This window comes from Candoia aspera, chromosome 7, assembly GCF_035149785.1.
Source record: "Candoia aspera isolate rCanAsp1 chromosome 7, rCanAsp1.hap2, whole genome shotgun sequence".
Lineage (NCBI taxonomy): Eukaryota > Metazoa > Chordata > Lepidosauria > Squamata > Boidae > Candoia > Candoia aspera.
The window spans coordinates 14,841,487-14,856,012 of NC_086159.1; the positions used below are offsets into that span (position 1 = coordinate 14,841,487).

Here is a 14,526-nt window from a genome sequence, read left to right on the forward strand (position 1 = left end):
GGTTTAAACGCCCGGACGTAGAGATACGAAATTCAGAATGGTTCGGTGTGGTGACGATTTGGGTCAATTTTTTTTTTTTTAGTAATCGCCGCGGACCGGCTTCATACTTAGACGATGTGCTTGTTCATTTATTTCATAGATTTTGCGTTGTGGACAACAGGATGCAAATGCAGTATAGCAGCTAAAGGAAAAGACATAAAATTAATACAGCCCTAATCCTCAGATGACCCTCCTGGTTACGGGCACAGTAGAATCATTGTAAGCCAGTGTTTCTCAACTTTGGCAACTTTAAGAGGTGTGGACTTCAACTCCCAGAATTCCCTAGCCAGCATGCCAATGTTGAGAAATACTGTTTTAAGCTCTTCAAGAGCCGGAAGAAAAGGTCTACTTGGCCTTCCAGAGGCAAGGCATGTCCAGGTCTGAGGGCTGCTTCCTGGGCCATGGCCTCCTCGATATGATTCTCCCATCAATAATTTATCCAACCCTCCACCGTTTGGAGGGCCTGCAGTTTCCAGCCCATCCCCAAAGGCTGCCACACTCAGAGCACATTAGCAATCCTGCTCAGGAGCGACTGAAGCCTCCTGGTCCAGGTTGGGTCATAAGCTGTGCACCAGCCAAAGCTGGGCAAAGCCTCCCATGGTCACAATCTCAGTGTGCAGCATAAGCAGTAGCTCTGAGGACCCCCAGAACACAAACCACCTCCCCCATTCAGAGTAACTATCAGGGCTGAAGCTCTGGCTGTTTATTGACAAAAGACAACTTGGGATTCTGGCTAAGCTTATTTCACCCCATGCAGACCCTGACTGACTCCAGACATGGATTCAGGCTTTCCATAGTATCCCTGGTCCAGCCTTGGATGGGGATGAATTGCTGTGTGCCATCCACCCATTGATAACACTGGACCCACAACTGCCTTTGTTTCTGTCATTCAGACAGGAAGGAGCAAAGGATGGGGTATAGGCTGTCCTTGCATGACACACTCAGCGGCTGGCTCCACAGCCACATGCTAGCCTACCACGTGATGTGAACCCAACCTATGTGGGTGGTTTACTTCAGTATGTTGTGTGAAGCTGGAAAACTGGGCAGGGTTAATTAAGGGGAAGCATGTCCCGCAGAGGAATTCTTAGAATAGCTTTCCCCGTCGTGGTGGATTTTATAACACAAATACTGGAACTATAATCTGAGAGGATGCAGACCTCTACTTCCTAGGGAATGTCTCCCAATTTGGCTTTGCCTCTTTTCTTATGTTCTGCTGTGTTAAAAACTGGAGAGCTAAAAACTGCGTTTATCTTTCTTCTGTTTTCCTCCTACTAACAAATCTACACATCTCACAAGGGACTAATTTTAATGGATTTTATATTTTAAAAAGTGAGGCCCAGCAATTTTCAGAATAATCCGTTCCTTGACCAAATTAACATAGCCTTTAACAATTTCCCTCGTTAGATTTTTTTTTCTTAACCATGTTGCTTGACAATATGGGGAGTTCTTGGAAAGTCGGCAGTTGGCCACGGTTTTGCGAAACTATTTGCACTACTGTGGCTTAATTCAATCCTTAAAAAAAATGAGGTGAGGGAGGGATCTTTGGACAGCCTTCCATTGCTTTTCTGAATGTAGACGGCTTGTCCACTATGAATCCGGAAATTCCCCATCGACACGTAAAGCGCGCTGCTCTTCCTTATTGTAAATCTGAAGTCCCCGAGTAAAGCCCTCAAAGGCGTCCCCGCCTGCGTTGATGGCGTCACTGAGCCCCTTCCTCCCATTGGTGTAACGCGAAAATAAGGGGCGGGGCCGGGTGACGCGAAATGTCCGCTGCAGCAGCTGGTGCGAGTGACCCGAACCGGATCTGATTGGGTCCCATTCCCTCCAGTCTGCCCAGGATTCCGGCTCGAGTGGTCGCTTCTCCTGCTGCTCGCGGGGCCCGCGTTTCCCTCGCCCGCGTTCATCATGGCGCTGAGTGATGCCGACGTTCAGAAGCAGGTACGGCGGAGCGGGGACGGTCTCGGGAGTGGCCTTCAGCGCCTGCTGCCCTCAGGATGGGGGGTTGGGGGGACCGCAGGGTGGGCGGCGGTAGCCGCGGGTGAATGGAGTTGTAGTCAGCTCATCCGGAGGGCGCCGCGCTTGGAGGCGGCTGGGCTGGGCTGGGCTGGGCTGGGCTGGGCAGACAGGGCGCTGTGGATTGCGGGCGGGAGGAGCGGAGAGTCAGGGTTAGGGTTAGGGTTAGTCAAGCGCAGTAGCTGCACCGTGAGCCCCACCGGGAAAGGGCATCGGTTTGCAGCTTGACTGAATCGAGATCCGTTCTGAGACATGAGAGAAAGAGAGGGGCCCGGTGCACGCTCTGCAAAAGGAAAAGAAATCCCGTATTTTGTAGGCGCTACATTTGGGAATGTGCAAAGTAGTTCTAAGTCTCTGGGTTTCAGCCTCTGGGATTGGCTTCTGAATGAAAAGGCACAGCGTTAATGCATCATACTTGTCATATAATTTTCGCTATAAATACACAGACTGGGGTTGGTATTTATTCGGAAGTGTTGCTGAATTTAAGAATTTATTCCCAAATGTGCACAAAATTGGGAGGGTTTTTTAATTATTATTATTATTTGGGGACTCTTAAGTAAAAATGCTTTTGTCTGTATTGTCACAAGATTTATTTTCTTGAAACTGGTATCGGTTGGTGAGATATAGCTTGAGAAGGAAATATTGCAATACTAGACTTTTCTGTGCCTGTCATGTGCAATATCCCACTGTTTAATTCTGCGAATTAATGTAGTCGAGCTGCTGCTTCTCTAGTTCCGTTCAAATAAACCTGTTAGCTTGACACACAAGAAAAGTGGCTGCATTTTATTGCCATGATTGTGAGTATAGCCAGGGTGATGCTAAAGGCATTCTCCAATATAAGTGACCTTGAATTTGTGCCCTTGGCTTGTGAATAGTTGTTTTGCAGCAAAAGTCCCCAAGAATGTCTGTTGGGCAAGGTGGGGAGATTAGATAGAATGTCAACAACTACTTGAATTCAGTCCTGATTAATTTAAAAGAAATATCTGATTTTACATTCAGAATTGTCAATACAGAATTCTATGTGCTAAGAAGGTCTTAGTGAAGGCTAGCATGATGTTTTGAGGTGAGGGAAGATAGAAATAGAGATGTTCCTGAATGGCTCAGAGTGACTTAGATTATATATAAATCTTGAAGGGTATAGGAAATATATAAGGTAAAGATAGGCTTTAGGAGGGGTTATACTTTAATTAGAAGGGGACTCGCCTGAACTCCAGCAGCAATTTATTTCACAATAAAAAATCCACCATGAGGAAAACAAATCAGAATTAATTATTGATATTTGATGTGTTTGTCATGGAATCTGCAAAAGGTGTGCTCTTGTCCTGATAGCACAGGGCGAACTGTAGAGCTAGCTGATCCTGCAGCTAACTTGGACCTAAACTGTGCAATGTTTTGTACACCAAAACGGGCACCTTGAACTGGGCTTGGAAAGCAACTGGCAACCAGTACGGTTCTTTTTACATAAAGTTGATAGGCACTTCCAAAAGATGCACCTCATCAGCATGGGGTTTAGGCAACTTTGGACCATCTCCAAGAACCATCCCATGAGGAATACGTTTCAATAATCCAATCTTGAGATTAAGAGGTTTCAGAGTCACCTGTATGACGTATTTCTGTAATGTTATATCTGGATTTGATGCTCAGCGGTAAGATGTTTTAAATAATGACTGACTTTGACTTTGTATGGAAGATAATTTATGGGGCTGCTGTATAAGAATGTTTGATAGTGAAACTAGAAGTGATCAAAATAAAGCTTGTCCTAATGATTTACCAGGAGAGAGAAGCAGACCTAAAGTGGAAGAAAGTAATGAAGGATTCTTTCATCATGGAAAGGAAGAACTGAAAGAGCTAATGATTAATGTTCAGAGTCATGAGAAAATAGGAAGTTCTGCCTCCACTGAACATTTGAGGGAGGAACAACCTCGTAAAATTCTGGCATTATTTTTTTTAACTGATCCCATTGAAGCATTTTCTGATATCAATGTTTATCATTACTAATTCACCTACTGGTTAAAAATTAAATAACAGCATGTATGTCACTTCATGGCATACAGAGAAGGGGCTGGGGGAATAATACAAGAGGAGAATACTGTAGGAAGGAAAATACTGGTTCTTTAACATATGAATAAACTTGAAAATGCAGGCCTTAAGGTAATTGCTAATAATTCTTAAAACATACTGACAAAAATGATGGCTTTTACTTAATACAGAATTTTGAGGGCATCTGCAAGAATATTCCTTCTAAATTCATACTGGCAGACTATTTTTTAAATTGCATTTGCCTGCAGGAGCCTTAGTATGGTGGAATTTTACACGATACAGTACTGTATGTGTGATGTGGTTGTCCCTTAAAGCTTCTCTTGTTGACTGTAAATAATACCCTTTGGAGCAAAACCGCCCCAAGCTGGGTTTGAGTTGGAATATTTTGCTGAACATTGCAGTGAGCCAGCTCATACTGGTAAAGCAGTGTTCCCTTGCAGCCCAGGAGCTGTGTGTACTTGGTTTGCATGAATGTCTTCTTCCTTGTAAGTGTTGATGTTTGACCTGATTTTTGTCAGGTCAGGCTATCCATCTGTAATCTAGTCCTTTGAAAGCAAAATTATATGACACATGGAAATCTTTTATACCCGTATTAGCCACAAACCATCTAGGACAGGAGTACAAACTTTGCACTGAAACCAGTGGGAATTTAAGTATGCCTAATTAGGCAATTTAATCCTTATTTACTTGTAACATTTATGACAGGGTAGGTATTCTCTGTTCCAAAAACATACTAGAACATGCCTGCCCAATATGTGATTACCAAACCAATGTAATTCACCACCTTTGTGTGACTGTGTAATTATGGTTTAGTAAATGCCATAGGATTGTGTAGCAGGCCACTGTATGTAATTGTGAGCAACATTCAACTTTATGGCCCTGTTGCTGGGAAGTAGAAGCAGGCTGATAACTACAGCAAGTATTTCCTGCTTAAGGGCTCCTTGTCTATGGAAACTGATGGGCAGACATGAATCTGTTAAGCGGCAAGGTTACATTACAGGATAAATTTGGTTTCCCGTGTTGTTTTCTTCTTTTCCTATAAAGTGTTGAACCATCTACCATCTGGAGTAGTAATCCTAGCTTCTAAAACTGCAGAGGAATACAGGGCTGTGATGCAGTTTCAGTTCTAAAGCTTCTCTGAACAATAAGTACCTGTATCTGCAAGGTAGTTTTCATTTGTACTTGGAATGTATCCAGTCACATAACAAGTTGGTGTTGGAGAGTTGTTTTTCTGTTTTCATTTTTTTTTTTTAAATACTACTTACAAACTGGGAAATTCTATAATGTTCAGAGACAAAATATATCTGCTAATTTCCATGGAAAATATTATTTTTGTTACAGATTAAACACATGATGGCTTTCATTGAGCAGGAAGCCAATGAAAAGGCAGAAGAAATAGATGCTAAGGTAAATGAAAATAATTTGAATTTTTCCTGTATGTAAAATTCCATAGAGAGCCTGTGTGGCTTCTTCCAATACTAAAACTCAATTCTGCCCAGCCAAGTTGTGATTATTACTTTTCCTTTTGTACCAAAAAATTATTTATGTGGCTAATATGTGCTTAAAGCAATTATGTTGTACCTCAAAATGAGTGAAGGATATTTGTTTTAAAAACCATTTTATGCTCTGTTCTATGTATTTTACTCAGGGCATCTATATATCTACCAAGTATTTACTTCAAACTAAATGTGCATGAAATGTGCATGAAATTGCAACTTAATTGATTACTTTATCTTTTTTTGAAGATAGAAGTTAATTGTTATATACCAATCAATTTGAGGTCAGCATTTTTTTAAAGCATGAAAGTATGTGATGCTACTGACTTCATATGAGCTAACCAAAGTTTTTGGTATGGATTCCTGGCCACATCTGTCTTAGGATATATGACTACTGTAAAAATTATTCTTATTAAGGTTTAGTTTGTTGGAACTGATTTCATTTGCTGTCATAATATTCATTGTTAATTAATATTAATTATTACTGCATTTTTTCAGAATTCTAGTCAGCACTTTAGGCTCTTCACCTAACTAAACCCATGGGGTTTGCTTGAATGTATCTGTTGTCTTGTAGGCTGAAGAAGAATTCAACATTGAGAAAGGTCGTCTTGTTCAGACACAGAGACTGAAGATCATGGAGTACTATGAAAAGAAAGAAAAGCAAATAGAACAGCAAAAGAAAATGTATGTAATGGAAGGTGTCAAAACTTATTTTAGACTGTGAAAAATAAAAGAACTAGCTATGGATTTAAGCTGATTGGTGGAAGCAGGTGCACTAAGTCCATTGCCAATGTTTACTGGTTTATACAAGATGATACTTTTCTGCGTAAGCCATTTTTAAGATTGGTAAATATGTAGCCTATGATCTAGAAAATAATTGTTACTGATGTAAATGCTTTTTAAAAGACTATCTGGATATCACTGTCTGGTTTATATGAACAGAATGTTGTTATTTAGACTTTATGGCTGAAGTTGATAGGTTGGAGATGGAGTCTTTCCCACAGTAGAACATTGTGAGTTTTTCCATTGCAGAAACAGTAATATTGCAGCACACATTTAAGTTTGCCAGGTTTTTTTTTTATTTCTACTTTTAATGTTTTTTCAGGTACCTTATCAGCAATATGCACTGTTGTTTAAACCAGAATGTTGAATGATCATCTGGGGGAATGAGTGGGGATTGAGAGCTTTCTAAAATAGAACAAAGAAGCAAGGTTTAAGAAAGACTGGCGCTGCTCACCGTACTCACAAGAGGCCTACTAAACAGGCTTCGCTGCTTGGGCATTGCTGGAGCTAGTCTGGCATGTGGTGATGGGAGTGCGTAATCAGTGCCTGCTGCTTCCCTATCTGAACCCTGTTGTGCTCAGTGTCACTTTTTCCATCTGGCTTGCAGTCAGATGTCCAACCTGATGAATCAGGCAAGACTGAAGGTTCTCAAAGCCAGAGATGACCTGATTGCAGTAAGTCTGTGCTTCTCTTTATAAGAAAATATCTCTTCATTATTTGTCTGAAAAATATACTCACACTTTACCTTCCTTTATTCTTCTAATATATCTCTCAAGAAAATATTTGCAGTACGTGTTTTATTGTGGGGGCCAGATGTGCTATAAATGTAGACTAGCGAAACTATCCGTGCATCACTGATTTTGTTTGTTGAAGAAGGGCAAAATATTATATGGAGTGTCTTTTTCAGCCTATTATTAGCCAAATAATGGTGAACTTTTCCAAAGTGTAAGTATTTGCTATTGGACAAAGGGGAAATTAGGGTTTGGAAATATTAACCTTATTTACTGGAGGAGAAGGTATTCTTTATATCGGGTATGTTCTGGTTCCCACTGAGGCTATATGCTTGTGCCTAAATTGCACTATCTCAGGTCAGGACTTACATGCCTGATTGCTCTTTCCCTCAAAACAATTCTCTGCCTATAGAAAACATTTGCTTAATGCCTGTTGTCACTCAAGTGAAGACACAGTATTGTGGAAAAGTAGTTGTGATATCAGCACTCTGAGTGTGATCCAATTAATTGTGGGGGGCTCTATTAAGATGTGCTATGCCAGTTGAAGGAAGAAGGCTGAGACCTCAGAATAATCTCAGGCTATGCTTTATTAGAGGCTTAGTCACATGCCTCTGAGGCAGGCAGCAGCTAGGCTTCCTCCTCCTGACGTGTCTTGAGTTACTGACCACTACTTAGAGGAGTGGCCATGTGTAGAAAAAACAACATCTGGCATTGAAATCATGGCATTTTAGACTATCAGTTGAGTTTTGTTTGTAAAATAGAGGCACAAAGGAGGAGTAAATAAGTCAGTCTTTGCTGGACGACATGCAATACAGTTCAAGAGACATCACAAATGTATGGGTAGTCCTCACTTAATGATCCTAATTGGGACTGGAATTTCTGTCGCTAAGCAAAGTGGTCATTAGGCAAAACATCATGTGACCGCACTGCTTAGGGATGGCTGTTTAAAAAGGTTTTTTTATATGCATGTTTATGCTTTCGTTTTCTTTTTTGTGTCTTGTTTTCTTCTCTGTATAATACAGCACTGAATAAAATAAATTGAAATTGAATAAGTAACAGTTGACCTATGGTGGTGAGGTTCATGCTTCTTCCATCCTAAATTCCATTGGTATCATGGTCTCTGAAAGGAACTGCATTAATTAAGCCAGGGTTTCTGAACCTTGGCAACTTTAAGATGTGTTGGCTTCAACTCCCAGAATTCCCCAGCCAGCATCTTAAGTCCACACATCTTAAAATGGCCAAGGGTGAGAAACCCTGCATAAAGCTGTTAAAGAGGCATCAGTTGCAATGAAACTTCTTACTTAAGGGCAGAGGGAGAATAAGGCTTGATTCTAACTTGATTTTTTCCCCATAATATAGGACTTGCTGAGCGAAGCCAAGCAGAGACTGGCTAAAGTAGTGAAGGATACAGGCAGGTACCAAATCCTTCTGGATGGCTTAGTTCTACAGGTAATGAGGTCCTAAACTTATGCCTATATCACTAGATGAAACTTGTACTGTTGTGTACTTTTGTTATTATTTATTATCTTAAATCCATACAAACAAATTATAGGCTAGGTTGTTAGCTGGGGTGATAGGATTTGTAGTTCAAAATAAGAGACAGGGACCTCATTGGGAGAAGACTGCAGTATTTTGCACTACATAAACTACAAAGTATAATTCATTTGTTGGCCCCTTGTAAAAATGTTCAAGGCTCATTCTTGAGTCATTGATACCAGCATTAAAGGCCATCTGCATTTAAAAGGTAAATCTGTGCTTGGCCAAAGCAGATCTTTTACAGATTTAGCCCCCAACTCTGTGGGCAAGGGAGCAGGGCAAAGATTACATGGAGAGGGCTATCTCTACCCAAGCTTTGTGTTTGTTATTTGTATAGAGTTCAGTGTGCAAGACCATAATATTTACTGGAGGGGGAGATAGTCTTTATGTAGGGTATATTCTAGTTCCCACTGAGGCTATATGCTTGTTCCTAAATTGTACTATCTCAGGTCAGGACTTACATGCCTGATTGCTCTTTCCCTCAAAACAATTCTCTGCCTATAGAAAGTGTTTTAATTCCTATGGACTTCTCTAAGTGGGTGTTTTCTTAAAGACAGTTATATCTGTCTTTACTGTAGTACTCTTTAATAGTTTATTATTTGTAAAATTGTAAGCTAAAATTTGTAGGACACATTACTGTAGTTTACATTTTAAGCTATATTGAGCTTTTCCGTGAAGCTATAAATTCTGTTCTCTTCTATAAAGGGATTGTATCAATTACTTGAGGCTAGGACGACTGTCCGTTGCAGGAAACAGGATCTTCCCTTAGTAAAGGTAAGGATTATATGAATAAATTGGACAAAACAGAAATGAAATAGCATTTGACAGGGGAAAAAAATCCTTATAGCTACATTGCAAAAGTCACAGAATTCCATATCCTATTGTTTCTAATTTTTGTGAAAAGAACTTGGTGGTGGTCCTGGGGTGATACCCAGGCTTGATCGGAAAAGCTGCACGAGTTGTATTGTTCCCAGTCTCTTTGTACTCACCATGCTTACATCCATCCAACTGTTGCTTATTCCGCTAATGCAAACATACCAGTAGTTTCACAATTCTGGTTCTCTTGGTCCCTGTAGATGTACTGTACATCTAGCTCACATTGGGACCTCATCAAGAATAAATATATATATATGTATACACACACGTGCGCACACATGCTTTATCTGCAGCATGAACAGATCTTGAATAGCATTTGGAAAACTGAATTAGATAATCTTACTCCATTAGATCAGTGCCATCTCTGACTGGCATTGGCACTCAGAGATGTTTCTCCAGCATTAGATGCCTGTGTTGTTTTACTGGAAATATTGACAAGTGATTCTAGGCCTGCCAGGAATGATGAAGAGTAGATGTTTTTTTGCTGACCTATAAATCACCATTATTCTTATATCCCAGTCCTTCTGAGAGATGGCTGGTGTAAAACTTGGGAACTTCTGTACCAAGAAAAGTCAAGCTAGCTCTGTTGTCTGTTGACCGGAATAAATAAATGTAAAGTAAGCAGTTTCTATCTGTTGAAGTTAGAAAGTGTAAGTGTCTGTTGAATTGACTGTACTATAGCTTTAGATAAGTTAAGAAATCAACTAATGTACTTTTAGGAACTGGAATGGAATATAATCAAATAAATAATTGTATATGTATGAATCCTATTTCAGAATGCAATCCAGAAGAGTATTCCAATATACAAAACTACCACCAAAAAAGAAGTTGATGTACAAATTGATCAGGACACATTTCTTCCAGAAGACATGTAAGAAGGATACACAGCTGGGAAAAATAGGTTGCCAGAACTATGCAGTGTAGAGTAATGGTAATTGTTTTAGATAGGCTTGCATGAGGTACATGGACTTGGGATTTTCTCATATCAGATGTAGTTTAGTGGGAATTTGCACTGTCCTGTACTTGATAGCATGCATTGGACAAATCATCTTGCATGTTATTTGCATCCACCTAGAACACAATAATAGCTTTTAGCCATCTTATGCTGTAATAAGATGACTAAACTAATTTTAGCGGTATTTTATATAGATGTGCCATTAACATTTTGACCATTAGCTTCCACTGGTGAGACTACAATCTGAACACAAAGAATCAAGAGTGGAGATAAATGTGCCTTCAAATGGTATGTGGAAAGTGTGTGTTGCTCTAAATCTTTATAAAAGATTTTAAGGTATTTGGCCATTACCTTATTTCCTGAAATATGTCTGTAGTATTATGAAACTTAACTAAATGAAGAGTCTGTTCTCTTAGAAACCTTGCTGTGTTTTTTTGTGATCATTTAAATCAGTGTTTTTCAAACTCGGCAACTTTAAGATGTGTGGACTTCGACTCCCAGAATTCCTCAGCCAGGTGCTGGCTGGAGAGTTCTGGGAGTTGAAGTCCACACATCTTAAAGGTGCCAAGTTGAAAAGCAACTGATTTAAATGGTACTAAAAGCATTACACTCAATCCAGCAACATACTAGGATCTGCTATGAATTTTGGAAGGATTACTTTCAGGTCAGAAAACTAAAACTGCTTTAAGAACCTCACCTTCTTTGTGGGTACTCAGAAGCTCCTCTGAGCTTTACAGGATTTATTTTTGGGAAAATACATTAATCTGTGATGCTGTGTACATTTTTGGAGGAAGCCTTGTTTCTTGATTAATATTCCATCTCTGTAAAATAGTCAACAACATAGGTAATGTTCTAGACAGATATGAAACCCCTCCAGCTGTTGCCCACATCTATACAAAATATACATAGAATGGGTGAAAATTGTGATTTTTCTCACAATCCAGATTTAATTTTTAATTTTTTTAATTTGACCTCCTAGTATCGGTCTCAAAATTTAATGAGGATGTGGTAAATGTTTACTCAGCATTTTCAGCTGGAAATAAAATAATTATGAATCAGTATACTATCATTGTGTTGTCTTGTGCAGTGAATCATTGCTAGCTCTTTTGACAGAAATAGTTCTTTCTCACCCTGTTGATGGTTTCGAACCACTTGAGCATTTTTGGACAGATTGGCAAGTTGTTACTAGGAGGCAGTGCTAAATTTATTACAGAATCTGATCTACTCTAGCCAGAATATAAAAACAGCTTCTAAAACTTTAAAAATTGGACAAAGAGCTCTAGAAAAATATTCTCTCATTGTTTAAAAGAGCCTTAGAGGACAATCCATATCCAGTGTAATCATATAGCATGAAATTATGGAACAGCATCCCCTGGAAATCCAGCTGGCCCCAACTCCCTTGGCTTTTCATTTAGGCTGGGAGGTTAAGCCAGCCTGGTGGGTAAACTTGTTTGTTCTGGTTTTTATAGATTGAAACAGAATGATTTGTAGACCCTGGGCATACCATTTTGGATTAGTAGTTTGGAGACTTACTTTTGCATTTTATGCTATTGTTCCTTCTTTTATTTTGGTTTTAATCCTCTGTGTGCTGCCCAGAGTCACCACTGTGAGAGGGGGAGCTATATAAATAGTTAAATACATAAATAGGGGTAAAACCATCTTAATACTTTTTCAGTAGTTTGGATTTCAACTTCTAGCCATCATAGTGAATGACAAAGAATTGTGGGAGTGGTTTCATGTCCCAGCATGTTCATTAGCATGTATTTTTCTCTTCTAGAGCTGGAGGTGTTGAAATTTATAACAGTGACAATAAAATTAAGGTTTCCAATACACTGGAAAGTCGTCTGGATCTCATTGCTCAGCAAGTAAGCCTAGAAAAGTTTTCCCCCATCCCTTTTGTATGAATGAATCATTCTCCTCCATTTGACTCTTCTTCCCTGATGAGGATGTACAATCACTCATTCAGTTCCTGGGTCAGCACATGGCATTGCTGTGGGGCATCATGGCAACTTGAGTGGTGGGTCTACAGGTCCACTACTACCATCAGTAAACACTCACAGCACCATGAAAAGCTCTCTGAGGGCTACTTGGCTTAGAAACCCTCCTTAGTCTTGGATCTCAGCCTTTTCTCTTTTCTTACGTAAGCTCGTTGCCCAATACATCGTGATTTCTAGATTGTGAGATCTGAGGCTCTCAGCTCAGCTGTGGTTTCCACCGTAAGCATTCCTCAGTATTTAGAACATGGAGAGCATTCAATATGAAGGGATCTTATTGCCATCTCTTTATAAGGTGTATGTCTGTTAGTGTACTTGCGACTGAATGACTGTATAAGCATGTTCCAGGAATTTGTTGGATCATCAAGGAATACTCAGACTTTCTCTTTCCCCCCTCAACAGATGATGCCAGAGATCCGAACAGCACTTTTTGGTGCCAACAGTAACAGAAAGTTCATGGACTAAATTCCTTGGAATGCCGGTGGAATTCTCTTCCACTGATGTGCTGAGGGGAAAGGCCGGAGCATTTCCAGTAAAACAACGTCCCTCCCCTTAAAATGTACTTAGAGCTCTATTGTGTTGTTCTGCGAATGTTTTTCAGTTAAATTATTATTTTTTGCATACATACTTGGTGTGCTTAGTCTTTCTGAGAGAAAGGCAGGAAGAACTTTTTCCAGAGAGCAGTAGCACGGGATCCCAAAATTAAGGCATTTGCACGCTTTGGTTTAGAGAAATTACTTGGAGCTCAGCTGTCATTTTCCAGGGTGGTTATTTCCCGCACAGCACGCCACCAGTCCCTGCTGCTTACCCGTTTTCTTCCTTTCCAAAGCTTATGTCCTTCTTCTGGTGAACGCAAACCTCCAACTTCCCCAATCTGGTGCTTCCCAGGCTGGGAACAGCAAGCCATGTTAACTTGGTTAGTCCCAGACTTTTGTTCTGTATATGTGATTGAAACTACAGATATGTGTACATAACCTCGCTGTGTATGAGTTTATTAAAATGGAAGGCATGCAAAATTGTGTTAGCTTTTTTGTTGTAGCAGGTGACAGGGGGTTAAGTCCATGTGCAGTTTATGAGAACAAATGTACAGCATCGTTTCAGTTCCATATGGAAAGAGATCTGTGAAACCTGAACAGTAATAAGGAGTGTTGCTCCCTTTCAGAGTCAGAGGCTCCACATTAGCATTAGGAAGAAGTATATTTCTGAATATGAATAAATTTTGATTTATTAGAAAGATGCTTTTTGGAAATTTGAAGAGTAACAACCATATTTTACAAACCTTAACAATGCTCAAACTAAATGCTGAAATACTAGATAGAAAACAGATGAGAGATGGATACAGACCAAGTATACTGTAATCTTAACTCAGTTAGGGTCACTGTGTCTGCCAGAACCACTGAGAAGGCAAGACCAGGTTAAATATATTGTGCAAACCATGTTGTAGTGGGAGCTATAGGACTGGGTTTAAATTTATCAATCTTAAATGGAGCCATAAGAGGGGATCATCTCAGTGAATATACATATTGGGCAGGGACACATATCAATTAGACTGGGACACACAATTAGAGTTGAACACACTGATACATACTGATATTTTAATACTTTAATAATAAAAAAGTTACTTCCCAAATCTTATGGATATAGGATAACAGTTTTCAGGTTATTCAATTAATTGGAATGAAACTGATGTTTTTCTATAGAATATAACATAGGGAATTTTGTAAAGTTTGGGGTCTTACATATTAGAATTCCTTGAAATTTAATTTTATGAGTCTGATAAAATGAATGTTATTCCAAAATTGAAACATATTTTTGAGAGGGATCTTACATTTAAGTTTTTAAAATAGATTGATAGATATATGGACAGAGATTTTAGTGGGTTGGAGAGAACCCCAGGTTTTCTTTATCTAAATTATGTCTGTCTGATGGAGAAGGAGGTTTTAATTTTTCAGATATTCAGCCCTATCATTGGGCTTATATTTTGACCTTTATCATTCTTCATGGAATTTAAATGATTCTTTTCAAAGTCCGTTATGTGTATACCTACAAAGTGAATATTAGTC

The 14,526-nt window shown here is 39.5% G+C and overlaps 1 protein-coding gene across 1 annotated transcript; it reads left to right on the forward strand.

The window, feature by feature from the left end:
- Window positions 1–1,865: 1,865 nt before the first annotated feature.
- On the forward strand, window positions 1,866–13,479 carry ATP6V1E1 (ATPase H+ transporting V1 subunit E1). Its single transcript, XM_063309572.1, has 9 exons — window positions 1,866–1,977; window positions 5,434–5,499; window positions 6,163–6,272; window positions 6,979–7,045; window positions 8,462–8,551; window positions 9,344–9,412; window positions 10,291–10,385; window positions 12,247–12,334; window positions 12,866–13,479. Exons 1-9 carry the CDS (start codon window positions 1,945–1,947, stop codon window positions 12,926–12,928), a joined length of 681 nt encoding a protein of 226 aa, XP_063165642.1. The 5' UTR covers window positions 1,866–1,944; the 3' UTR covers window positions 12,929–13,479.
- Window positions 13,480–14,526: the final 1,047 nt, after the last annotated feature.

What these genes read in the sequence shown, in the direction of transcription:
- ATP6V1E1 (XM_063309572.1), top strand. Translation starts at nt 1,945, where the DNA reads ATGGCGCTGAGTGATGCCGACGTTCAGAAGCAG. An exon ending in CAGAAGAAATAGATGCTAAG is followed by an intron (nt 5,500 to 6,162) that starts GTAAATGAAAAT and finishes GTTGTCTTGTAG; the next exon opens with GCTGAAGAAGAATTCAACAT. An exon ending in ACATTTCTTCCAGAAGACAT is followed by an intron (nt 10,386 to 12,246) that starts GTAAGAAGGATA and finishes TTTCTCTTCTAG; the next exon opens with AGCTGGAGGTGTTGAAATTT.